The 13,472-nt window shown below is 49.3% G+C and overlaps 1 protein-coding gene across 1 annotated transcript; it reads left to right on the top strand.

The window, feature by feature from the left end:
- The first annotated feature begins 9,911 nt into the window (after positions 1-9,911).
- On the top strand, positions 9,912-11,071 carry LOC135919036 (uncharacterized). Its single transcript, XM_065452785.2, has one exon. The coding sequence runs from the start codon at positions 10,040-10,042 to the stop codon at positions 11,069-11,071; it is 1,032 nt and encodes a 343-aa protein (XP_065308857.1). The 5' UTR covers positions 9,912-10,039.
- The last annotated feature ends 2,401 nt before the right edge of the window (positions 11,072-13,472 follow it).

The raw sequence follows: 13,472 nt of genomic DNA, 5'->3' as shown, positions 1-13,472 counted from the left end.
ACATGCCGCAGCTTCTCGTCGGAGTCCCAGTTGTTGAATGTTGCGATTCGTTCGTAGGTCTCCAGCCATGATTCCGGGTCTTCAGTCGCAGCTCCATGGAAGGTTGGTGGGTCCCGAGGTTGTTGTAGGATAACAGGGGACGCCGGGGCAGCCATTGGCGTTGTCTTGACCACGATCTTCTTTGTCGTCTCAGGTAGAAGTCCGTGCTCTGGGGGCAGTCCTTGCAGTCTGCGGCTAGCACGCTGGTCTTCGGCGATGTTGGTTCTGTCCTCGGGCTTCGGGCTTGGGTCGCGACTTTGCGGGGGCGTTCGGTACATGAACGCACAAGCACCTCCACCAGATGTCACGTGGTGGTGACGTTGAATAAGACAGTAGCAATACTGTGAACAAGAAAACTAACTTTTATTGGGCGAACCTGTGCCCACAAAACAGGCTACACTTATAGCGCAACGATAGCGGCGAACACGCTCGGCGATCGTCGAAAATCTGATCAGCGGGTCAAGCGCGTCGGCTTTTATAGATCAGTCATTGAATGTTCCAGATTAACTGATGGGACCCGCGTGTCTTCCACAAAGTTCTACACCATTCGTGTCACGCGATGAAATCTGATAACACAAGGTTCGGCGACAACAGACACGCGGATAGAAGCGTCGATAACTTTCCAGAAACGTCGGATACATGCAGGCGCGTCCCTCGCTCTGCGATTACAGTTGTTAAGCGGCGAAACGTGGTTGCCCGATAAAGATAAGTACACGTGTCAATATCTTTCATCCTTTCTTACATACCTTATTTTCTGGGTTAATGAATAATGACCTGCTCTATTGAGTTGTCTATAATATGTATTACAATATTAATAGGATTGGGAGGCTCAGAAGGAGTGATTGAATTGGTTGTTCATTACTATGCAGTATGGCATCTCCAGCCTAAGGGGTCAGTTCAGACCTCGTGATTTTCCATCCCCCAAATCCAGTTTTATAGACCATTAGGAGAAGGCAGTTCTGACACTATTTACATTCAGTTTCTGTCTGTATCCAACATTTTTATATGGATGTTCTTAATCTCCGTGAGCCTCTCTTTACTCAGGTGGTAGCCGTAGCCGTCTTACCGTTTCAATCGAGGACTCGACAGTTGTTATTTGTCTGACTTCGGTGTTAACCAAGGCCGTCATACCGAAAGGTGAGCAGTTGTTGATGTTCTGCTTCGGTGATAGCATTGGTCGTTATACCGATCGTGTCAGATATATCTTCGCATTCTTGTTTTCTTTTTTTGTGCTATAAATCTTTTCCATATGATATTCCTTTGATACTGTGAATGCCTTCACTCCGGTGGTAGCCGCAGCCGTCTTACCGTTTCAATATTTAGGAATTTGTTGGAACTGCTTCCGCGATAGCCAAGGCCGTCATACCGATTTGGAGACCTCAACCTGTTGATATTGATCCTCGGTGGTAACCTTGGCCGTCTTACCGAAAGTGTCAGGTTTTATTTCATTTTTTTTGTACTGCATAATATTGGTCTGGGGGTATGGAGTATTTATGGGGATGTGAGGTTATTTTATATTGGAAATGAAAGAGAGTCCTTTCTGACTTTTGTTGGACTATCATCGATTGCCTGTGCTATAGGTTCTTATAGTTTATTCGTTTTCTTAGTCGTTTGCTTCAATACAGATGATATATTTGTTTCATTTCGGTATTTATTTCTACAAACAATAAACTGGAAAAAATAAAATACTTGAAATAATAATAAAATTAAAATTTCTTTTACTTTTCCCTAGATCCTACTCTTTAGCTCTTCAACCATCTCCTCCAAAATTGAAAGTGCATCCTTGTCCTTTAGCAATTCGATTTTTTTCTTACTGTATCTATGACCAAATTTCATTTTTAATTTATCACGGTAGTTCCTAGTTATTCCACACTTTTCTAAATAATGGTCGAATGAGTCCGCCTCTTCTCCACAAGTACACATCCTATTTCGTCTGATTCTGAACTTCTGCAGGTAGTGTGGGAACCGGCCATGGCCTGTCATAAATTGTGAAATATTGTGATTGGCCAAGAATAAGGTTGGAATTTGAGTGATACTTATAATCCAATCTCTGATATAGCTTTTATGATAATTAGCTTCTTGACTCCATTGAGTATTCCATTTATTATACATTTGTTTGTTTAACTGGCTACTAATGAACTTTTTGGATATGGGTAAATCTATTTTTTCACCATATCGTATGGTTTTTTGCTAGGTCATCTGCATATTCATTGCCCATATTTCCACTGTGACCTTTTATGAACGTTAATATTATTTTATGATCCTTGTTTACTTCACCAATTATTTCTTTAATTTTCTGTATATATGGATTAAATTGTCAGGATTGTTAATTCCTTGTAATCTTGACAGACTGTGATAATTCGGTCGCATTCTTTACTATGTTCTTCTGCTATGTATTCTAATGCTTTAGTTATTGCTATGGCTTCAGCTTCAAAGTGATTATTATAATCTCCTAATGCATACAGTTTTGTTGTAATTATATCTGAAAACTTTTTAAAAACTAAATGCTGCTCCTGGGTTAGTTGAATCACAAGATCCATCAGTAAATGTATTATAAATAATTGTCTTATCTATTTCTGTTCTGAAATGATATTTTACTTTGTTTGCCGGATGAATTTTCCATTTCTCTACAATATTTATTATTTTCTCATTTGTTAACGTTTCATTATTCCAAATGAATGGTTTCTCTCTATGTAAAATGTTACCAATTTCAATTTCTTTCTCTATTCTCAAATTCACTGGAGGTATGTTTGCTAACACATTTAGTGCACTATTAGCAACTGTTTTATAGGCTTTTGTTATTGCCAATAAAGGTTTTCTTTGAATGGATGTTAGTTTTTTAACTATGATTGTTATATTTCTGTACCAAATTGGGGAAGCATATGTTATTATCCGTTCTATATCGCTTTTGTATATCTCTCTCTTTTGTTTGCCTTTGATCCCTCTGTTTTTACCAGTAAACCTATTTAAATGATAGGTCAGACTCATTATCTTTTCTCTTATATATTCTAGATGTTGGGTAAAGGTAAAACCTTCATCAAAGATTACCCCTAGAATTTTCAGTTTCTATACCAATTGAATTTTATCGCCTCCTAGTTTTAATATTGGCGGGATTTTCTTGTATCTTCCGTGGCCAACAGGACAGAATAAGGATTAGGAACTCAATTTTTATTCTTCACCATAAAATGCATTCCCACAGAGCTATAACTCCCAGAAAACGACGAGGTCCGCCACCGAGCAGGTTTTCGGTATTTTGAAACCAAGGTTTCCGTTTCTCGAAACGAAATTGCAGATCAGACGTCAGCATCTGCTTTCATCATAACAGCCTGTGCGGCACTGCGCGATTTCAGCCGCCACCTGAATGACACTCGCCCTCTGAACGTTCACCCAACTCCTCCTGCACCTCCTCCTACTGCCGCACAGCCAGGTTCATAATTGTCACCTTATGAACCAGAGCAACCAGACTGTGAAGATGGGTTCGGAGCCCACAGACGTATTATCCGTCACAATTTTTTTGCCTAAGAGCAAATAAACAACACTGATTCTGAAGAAAAACTATCTATAATTCAACTGCTTTTACATCAGCAGCATATTTTGAAATTCAGAAGCATTGCCTTCGCTACGACGTTCATCACTTTTTGCGCGTTGATGACATTTCATTCTTTTCTATCAGCCCTCATAATTAGAATTTGCAGCAGGTGCTCAATCCGCCTGTTAGCTCTTCCTGCTGCAACGGCTTCCAGTGGTTCAGAAATTCTTTCTTCTTTTTTCGTGCCCTGTACCTCTTGCTGCCTCGCTACGTTTCCGAACAAGTGGAGGCAGTTGACGTGTGGGGCTTATTGCACACTGGGAGATCATAGGCACATGTAGAGCTTGAGAAGCTTGCGGTTCGCGTAAACATTCCGTTTCTGTTCGAGACGTATCAGCGTTGAATGGGCTCAGTGGTTGTAGTTCCCAAATCGTGTCATCCGGGTTTGCGATGAGGTCTGCTACATGAGTAGCTGCAAAACTTTATGCCCTTGCCACGTATAAAGCATACGTTTATGTCATTATATTAAGATAGATAAACTATATATTTTTTCTTCTACATCCTGTCAAATTGAACATTTGTACGGTGTGCACCCATTAACATCATGGCATGCACAAAACTGCAGGAACTTGCCACTTGGGTTCTAATTACGTACAATTATTTTCAAATGTGTGTCGTACATCTTCCAATTTGATGCAGCACAGGCTTATGCCCAAAACATGACATTGTCTTGTCAATATGACTAACTACAAGCAAATTATCTGACGCTCGGAAAGCTTTGCAGCAGCAACTGACATCAATTGCAGTATTTACAGTGTGTTTTCAGAGGAATGGCAGCTTAAAAAAGTTTATGCTCATAGAAATATGCAATTATGGCTTACATTGGCACCGCTATAAAAGCTCCTTACATAAGAGACTTGATACGTAACGTTCTTCAGATCAAGGAATTCAACAGATTAGTTACGACGAACAGGCTGGTCATAGTGAATCCAAGATATTGCTACGGAACAGCCGCCACAGTGTGGCTGCACTGAGGAGGACGAAGACGATGTGTGTGCCGCTTTGATATAGCTTCGCCATTTTGGCCTCCGTGAGCTTACCTGTAAATAAATTGTAAATAGTATTCGGCTTCAGCTTCACGCAACATTAATTTGGTGGAGGTGGACGTTCCCCGTACCCGTCATGGAGCTTCGCAGCGGTCGCAACGGCGACAATGCAACTTCGGCTCTTGCTGGCGGCACTTCATCTATGCAAGCGCCTCCGCCTGCAGCCCCGACTACGTCGCTGATTCCCCACCTCGGCATCCTGGTGTTTTCAGCGGAATCGGCAGTCCTGATGTTGACGACTGGCTCCGCTTATACAAACGTGTCAGCAGCAGTCACAGGTGGGATCCGACTATTATGCTTGCCAACGTACTTTTCTACCTCGCGGAGGTCCATTGGCGTGGTTCCAGACTCACGAACTGGAGATCTCGAGCGGGGATCTCTCGAAAGACAAGCTACGCGACCTTTTTGGCAATCCGTTTGGTCGACAAGTCAACGCCAAGAAAGTCACACGTTTACAGACGTCGACCGAGTCTTACGTGTCGTGCATTCTCGACGTGTAGGCCCTTTGTGCCAAGGCTGACCCGAACATGACTGAGGACGATATGGTTATTCACGTCCTCAAAGGCATTGTTGACGACGCCTTCAATTTACTGGTGTTTACGACCGTCACCAGCATCGATACCATCCTCAAGGAGCGCCGTCGTCTCGAGAATGCTAAAACCCGCTGTGTATCCCAGCACATCACGCGACTTCCCAACACAGCTGCTACGTAATCTTGTGACGACCTCTTCCACCAGCCGTCGCGATGTGGCAACTTGACCCGCATCATTCGTCGTGAGGTCGAAGCGGCACAACCGGCGGCCCCTTCATTCCCGTTACCTGATCATTCTCCGGTGACAATCTCCTTGATCCAGGCCGTCGTCCGTCAAGAGTTGCCCAACGTGGGCGTACAATCTATTCATTCCGTACGCTCGGAACCTTTGTCTCCACGCACGTCCCCACCGCGCTCTTCTTACTCCTCTTATGGACAGCGGAACCCCATCGAATGGCGAACCGTGGACGACAAGTCGATTTGTTTTAACTGCTGACGCATTGGACATGTCGCTCGCCACTACCGCAGCCGCTGGACTTCTCCGACGCGCCATTATCCTGATTACCCCCTGGCCCCTCTAGCACATCCTTTTCCTTCGCCCCTTCTATGCCCGCTCTATCATCTGACCCTGCGACACCTTTGACACGACCCCGCTGCTCCCACTCGCCTTCTCCCTCCCGCCGCCAATCTCGCTCGCCCCCGTCACGCCGTGCTCCTTCTCCGACCTACTCGCCGCACCTCCGACCGGAAAACTAGACAGTGCAGCTTCTGGAGGTGAAGCTGCATTGACGACATTGGTATGAAATCCTCGCTTCACCTTACCCACGAACAAGAATGTTTTGGACGTTCTCGTCGACAATGTTCCTGTGTGCGCGTTGATTGACACCGGGGCGCATGTGTCCATTAGGAGTGCTGCTCTTCGCTGTCGGCTCAAGAAAGTTCTGACGCCTGCCCCGAACCGAGTTGTACAAGTCGCCGACGGAGGGATTGTCGCTATTGTTGGCATGTGTTCTGCCCGACTCACCATTGCTGCGAGACACACCGTCGTTCTCTTCGCCGTCATCGAGCATTGCCCTCACGAACTCATTCTCGGTCTGGATTTTCTTGCCCATCATTCTGCACTCATTGACTGTCCGGCCGGCTCACTTCGCCTTGACTTGCCTCTCCTTGCCGACCCTTTGGACCCTCCTCCAAGTCATCTGAGCTGCATAGATTTTCTTCGCGTACCACCTCACTCTGTGACACACGTCGACTTGTTGTCCTCACCAGCTGTACCTGATGGCAATTACGTGGCCGCACCAATTCCGGCCGTTATGCTTACACATGGTGTTACCGTGCCGCACACTGTGCTGAAAACTACTGCCAACCGCACCTGCTTTCCACTTGTCAATTTCGTGCTAACCGCGCAAGTTCTGCCTCAGCGGATCTCCTTGGCTATAATTCGCGCTTTGCAGGATGTTGAGGTCGAGCCACTCACAGTGGAAGATCGTTACAGCTCAGCCCATACCGTGACGTCATCGCACGGTACAGACGGCGACATTAAGAAGATGGTCTCCTCTGACCTGACACCTGCTCAAGCTGAAGCATTTTGCCGCGTTCTTGAAAGCAATCGCGACATTTTTGACTTTGACAACCGACCCTTAAGTCAAACGTTCGTCGTGACCCATCGCATAAACACTGGCCATGCGAACCCTATTCACCGACGTCCATATCGTGTTTCTGCGTCCGAACAAGCCGTTATCCAACAGGAAGTCAAAAAGATGCTTGCAAAGACCTTATCGACACTTCCTCTAGTCCTTGGGCATCTCCCGTCGTAATTGTCAAAAAGAAGGATGGAACGTGGCGCTTAGGTGTAGATTATCGCCACCTGAACAAATCACAAAAAAGGACGCGTAACCTTTGCCACGTATTGATAACGCTTTAGACTGCCTGTACGGTGCCACCTATTTTTCTTTTATCGACTTACGGTACGGCTACTGGCAGATATCCGTCGATGACATGGACCGAGAGAAGACTGCATTTGTTGCCCCTAACGGCCTTTATCAATTCAAGGTGATGCCTTTCGGTCTCTGTAACGCGCCCGCTACCTTCGAACGAATGATGGACTCTTTGCCTCAGGGGTTCAAGTGGTCCACCTGTTTGCGCTATCTGGACGACGTCATCGTTTATTCACCCACATTCGACACGCACCTAGACCATCTTTCAGCGATTCTTGACATGTTCCGCCGCGCCGCTCTCCAGTTGAACTCGTCAAAATGTAATTTCGCTCGCCGCTAAATCGCCGTCCTTGGACACTTCGTAAACGCCAGAGGCGTGCGACCCGATCCGGACAAAATTCGCGCCGTTACGAATTTTCTTGTTCTGAAGTCTACCAAGGACGTTCGTAGTTTCGTAGAGCTGTGCTCTTATTTTCGACGCTTTGTGAAGGATTTTGCGACCATCGCACTTCCCCTTATCGACCTCTTGAAGAAAGAAGCCCCTTTTTCTTGAAGTCCTGACCATGCCGCATCTTTCTCGCAGCTGACTACTCGCCTTACCACGCCTCCAATTTTGGCCCACATTGACCCGTCTGCCTCAACGGAACTTCGAACTGATGCCAGTGGTCACGGCATAGGAGCAGTGTTAGCACAGCGCCAGCGTGGACATGATCGCGTTATAGCCTACGCCAGCCGACTTCTATCACCCGCAGAGCGCAATTATTCAATCAGTGTGCGAGTACCTCGGTCTTGTGTGGGCTGTTGCGAAATTTCATCCATACTTGTACGGACGCCCCTTCTGTGTCATCACTGATCACCACGCTCTCTGCTGGCTATTCTCGCTCAAGGACCCCACGGGACGACTCGCTCGCTGGGCGTTACGCCTGCAAGAATATACCTTCTCCATGGTATATAAGACGGGACGCTGGCACCAGGATGCCGATTGTTTGTCCCGCTACCCCGTCGACAAACCGGCTGATGCGGACGCCATCGCTTGCGTTTTCTCTGTCCCAGTTGCTTCAAATCGGCAACGAGCAACGGGGGACAACTTTTGTCGGGGGACAAGTTCAGACCCCTTGGATTTAGGTAGGACGATATATTCTCTAGCGCTCTCTCGAGACGTTGTTGGGTGGTACTGCGGGAACCCGCTGCACTCCAAATGCAGATGTCGTCCGCATACAGTGTGATTTTGACGCCGCGGGGCAGGTTTCTTCTCAGATGGATGAGTACTAAATTAAATATTACCGGGCTTAACACAGCTCCTTGTGGCCCTCCCTTCTCGACGGCATAAAGTGCCGTGGGGCCATCCCGGGTACTCATGAAAAGCTGGCGTCCTTGAAGATAGTCTTCAATCCATGCGTAAAGCCGTCCTCGAAGACTAAGGGTTTCCAAAGCGCCAAGTATTGCTTTATGAAAGACCGAATCACATGCTGCCCTAATGTCTAAAAATAATGCAGTAGGTATGTTTCCAGAGACCAATTGCTCTTCAATTGATGAGACAAAGGCAATGACGTTATCAATTGCGGACCTATTTTGCCGCAAGCCATTCATTTCCTCCGGGTAAACTTTTGTAGTTTCCAGGAACCAATTTAGTCGTTTGTAGATCATTTTTTCGAATAGCTTCCCTACGCAGCTAAGCAGAGATATGGGTCTGAAGTAGGCGTAATTTGTAGGCTGCTTTCCTGGCTTCAATATAGGAATAACTTTCGCAAGCTTCCATTCCGTAGGAACCTCCCCAATTATCCATGAGGCGTTGTAATACTACAGAAGGCGTAGGCGAGATGTGTGGCATAGATTTGCCAGCGCTTCATAACTTACACCGTCATGGCCAGGTGATGATCGCTTGTTTACGTCGCTGATCGCTGCCGTGAGCTCTTCGATGGTGAATGGTAGATCTAAGTCAGAAAGGGTAGCTCGAGGTGGACTAGGCTGATGACTTGCAGGAAGGCGGCTGCCCGATATGAAGGCAGCGGAGACGGCACTCGGGGCTTTTTGCGGGGCGCGGGCTTGGGGAGGCGCTGGTGGGGCGTGGCCCGTCTAGGTTTCTTTTACCGAGCGTGCTGCAGAGCAGGGGGAAAAGCGTCTTTGCATTGTGTCTGCATGAATGAGTGTTGTTGTTCTTGTTGTTCGCTTTTGGGACTGTCTGCGCGCCTGGTTCGGTGCTTGCTTGCTTTCTGCGCTTTATGCATTCGGTTATCACCCGAAAGATTGTGTTGGTTGATGGTTGGTAGCGGCCGTTCTTTCGTCGCTCCCTTTCGCTTGTATATTTTGTTGCCTCGCTGTTTTGCTGCTTGCCTCTTTGCTTTTGCTGCTTTTTGCTGCTTTGCTTCTTTGCTGCCTGCTTCCTTGCCGTGTTGTTTTCTGCTATTGGCCGCGAGGCTGCGGTAATTTTGAGTGTTACATTCTATCGTAAATTAAAGCGGTTTTTGTTCCTTGCGCCTTTGGTCCTTTGTCGTGCTGGTCGCGGCTCGCGGACCCCCTGAGCGAAGGCTGAGGGGCCTTCATCTGGCGCCCAACGTGGTTTTCTTCTTTCTCGTTGTTTTTCTGTTTGTTCTGGAGTACGCTTCCGCACCGCAGGGACCACGAGCACGGGAACGAGGGAACCGCCCCCATCTCGAGGCAGCTGGAACTCACCCCCTTGGCCTACTTGTTTCGCTCCGACATCGGGTCCCACAGCTCCTGCATCTGTACCCAACCCCTCTGACCGGCGTAAGGTCACTGAACGTTTATTCGACCTCCCGCTTTCCTTGCGCCCCGCTGTTCCGCGCCATCCTGCTTCCGCAGAACCGCTTGACCATTCCGTCGGACCGCTTTGCCCGCCCAATTTGAACACCAAAGATGCACCGCCGGCATTTTAATGCACCTACGTTCGGGTAAAGTCAAGAAGAGCGCGGTTGCAAATCATCCTCGCAAACCCATTACTACAATGCCTGATAAGAAGGACCAGGGTGCGCCCGCACAAGATATGTGCAACATTATTGCCCAGCTGACCGCGCTGCTCGAGCATCAGACAAACATAACTCCAGCAGCCAGTTTCCATTTGCAGCTCGCTGTGCCTACATATGAAGGGCACACAGATACGAAATCGGTGGCGGACTTCCTTCAGGAAATGGAAGATTACCGCAATGCGCAAGCCATTACGGATGACGTTCTTCTTCAGCGCGTTTTGCCCGTCGCCCTGACTGGGTCCGCCGCCCGCTGGCGTCGTCGCCAGTCATTCCAAAGTTGGGTGCACTTTGAGCAGCTACTGCGAGCAGAATTCCTCCCCCCCGACTACGTTGTCCGCATGAAAGACGAGCTTCGCGCCCGTAGTCAGGCGGAGGAGGAAAGCCTCCTAGAATACATACGGTCCTTTCAGGAGCTTTACGAGCGCGCAGATCCTTCAGCACCCGAAACGGAAAGAGTCACCCGGGCAATCCGGCAAGCTCACCCACGCTTCCAGGCTTATCTAAGGGGCCGCACCTTCTCTTCACTTGACGATCTCGCTAAAGCGGCGTCCGATATTCAGGCGACGATGTTGGCAGAGCTAACTTACCAGCCTCCACCCCCGCCTCAAGCCTCCCTCGAGCCGTCTTGCGCGTGGCACGGTTCTCAGATTGCAAGCCCGGGGAATATGGTACCGCCTCCAAGGGCGCTGGACCCATTCACTCACCGCACCTTTGCCACCCAGGTACCTTTCCGGCCTCCGGTCGCGGAACCTGCCACAACGTTGCGAGGCACTCGGGGCCGCAGCAGGCCTGTAGTGGCTGCCGCCCAATCAGGCGCAGCAGATACACGCAGGAGCATTCCAGTCTGCTTCCAGTGTGGAGGACGAGGCCACTACAGGAGCCAGTGCCCGAGCCCCCCTGGCTCCCGCCAGCAGGGAAACGACGAGGGCCGGCGGTGGTGAGCAGCTCCCAGTCGCCGGCCAACGACCTACCGCGCCCCGACGTCCCCTCGGCACATGCAGACTACGCGGCCGTCAAGCACCAAGCGGGGGCAGGCGTTTCCAAGACTACGAAAAGCCGGGTGTTTTGGTCGTCTCACCATCCTGCTGCCACGGCGTTGAGCCGCGGACAACCTCGGCAGCGGGGAGGGGGAAAGAAACGGCTCCTCACACTCGAATCACCACCGGCATCAACGGTAGTAGGTGTACCGGAAAGGTGTCGCCCCCCCAGATCGAAGGCCCAGGATCTTGGACAAATGGTGAGGGCTTTGCCGTCCACGTTCAGTCTTCTTGACGCCCAGATTGAGAAAACACCATTGGTGGTGGTCAGAATGGCCGGAATAGAAGTACCTGCTATTTTAGACACCGGCTCTGCTGTTTCCGTTTTCGGCGATCGTGTCAAAAGCGCCTGCGAGATGAAACGCATACAGTTACGAAGTGTAAACACGACCCTTCGCATGGCATCCGCTCACGTTGCGTCCGCTACGTCAGCAGCCTGGTTAACGGTTACCATGAATGATAAAAAATTCCGGCAACGCTTCCTACACCTTCCAGGACTTTCTTGTCCGGTGATTTTGGGCCGTAACTTCATAGCCAAAGCAGGAATCGTTCTCGATCTCTCTAAAGGCACCTACCAGTACGGCATGTATGCACATCCGCTCGAGTTCATGACTAAGCCAAGAGACCCACAGTCAAATCAGTTTACCGCCAATATCTCTGCGGTCTCCGAGACTGGTAGTGGTATCCTCACTGTTCTGAAGTCTTTCACAGGATCTCCGGCGGAGAAGACCAAAATCGAGACAGCACTTAAACCATTTGCCGAAATGTTCACGGAAGCTCCTGGCAGCGTTAAAGTGCTGACTCATAGGATAGACACTGGATGCGCCCGCCCAATTCGTTTCAACCCGCGGCCCCTGAGCATCCACAAGCGAGCACTTCTTGATGGTGCGCTAGACGAAATGATCGCTACCGGTGCAGTAAGACCGTCTAAGAGCCCTTGGGCGTTCCCGGTTGTACTAGCACCTAAGAAAGATGGCACGGCGCGGTTGTGTGTCGACTACCGTAGGTTGAACGCTGTCACAGTTCGAGACTCGTACCCCTTCCCATCAATCGATTCAGTGATGTATTCACTTGGGTCCGCTACGTTCTTTACTACTTTAGACTGCAGCAGGGGCTTCCTGCAAATTCCGATCGCCCCCTGTGATATTGCAAAGACTGCATTCACTTGCCATCGGGGACTGTTCGAATTCGTCCGATTGCCTTGCAATTCACCGGCAACCTTTCATCGTGTAATAGATATTGTGCTTCAAGACGCCAAATTCAATTATGCGATGGCTTACATGGATGACGTGGTAGTGTTCCCGAGTACCCTGGAGGAGCATCTCCTGCACCTAACCACCGTTTTACAACGAATGCAGGCCGCAGGCATCACCATTAACCCCCGGAAGGTTCAACTGGTTTCGACCAGAATAAACCTCCTAGGTTTCATTGTCGAGCAAGGCACATTCCGGCCTGACGAGGAGAAACTCCGGGCCATACTGCAGCTTCCACCACCAACAGACGTCAAGAGCCTGCAGCGGTATTTGGGCATGGTGGGCTTCTACCGCCACTTTATCCCCAACAGCGCTGACCTGGCAAGACCTCTCCACCAGCTCCTACGGAAAGGTGCCAGTTGGCAGTGGACTGACGTGGAGCAGGGATCATTTCGGGCTCTGTCGTCGGCTATCGCCGATATCGCACGTCTGCTGCTTCCCGACCTCAACCTGCCATTCACCGTGCAGACCGATGCAAGTGAGTATGGCATCGGCGCAGTCTTGCTTCAGAAGCAACAAGGAAAGCTTCACCCTCTGGCTTTTGCAAGTCGCACTCTCACAGGAGCAGAGCGGAACTATACCGTAACAGAGAAAGAGTGCCTAGCAATTGTATTTGCACTAAAGAAATTTGACATGTATCTGGATGGGGCTGACTTTACTATTCAGACTGACCACCAGGCCCTGACGTGGCTGTCAAAGCTACAAAACCCAGCCGGCCGTTTAGCCCGTGGGGCCCTCTCTCTTCAGAAGTATAATTACAGAGTAGAATACAGGAAAGGCACCTTCAACAAGGTAGCTGACGCCCTGTCCCGAGCACCACTCTCCGGGGATGGCGAGCCGGCACCCGAAGTCCTGGCTGTGGCAGTGCCTGTGGACGCCTGGGGGACACTGATCTCCCGCCAGCAGCTACTCGACGCCCAGCTATGCGACGACCAGTGCAACTTGATACGCAAGGGACTGGACGGCGCCAACCCTGCCGGTAGCGGCAACTACGACTGCTACATGCAAGCAGACGATGGCCTGCTCTTGCGGTATATACCTGCTGCCGATAC

Source organism: Dermacentor albipictus, unplaced genomic scaffold, assembly GCF_038994185.2.
Source record: "Dermacentor albipictus isolate Rhodes 1998 colony unplaced genomic scaffold, USDA_Dalb.pri_finalv2 scaffold_15, whole genome shotgun sequence".
In the NCBI taxonomy this organism is placed as follows: domain Eukaryota; kingdom Metazoa; phylum Arthropoda; class Arachnida; order Ixodida; family Ixodidae; genus Dermacentor; species Dermacentor albipictus.
This window is presented reverse-complemented; position numbering and strand designations above follow the sequence as displayed.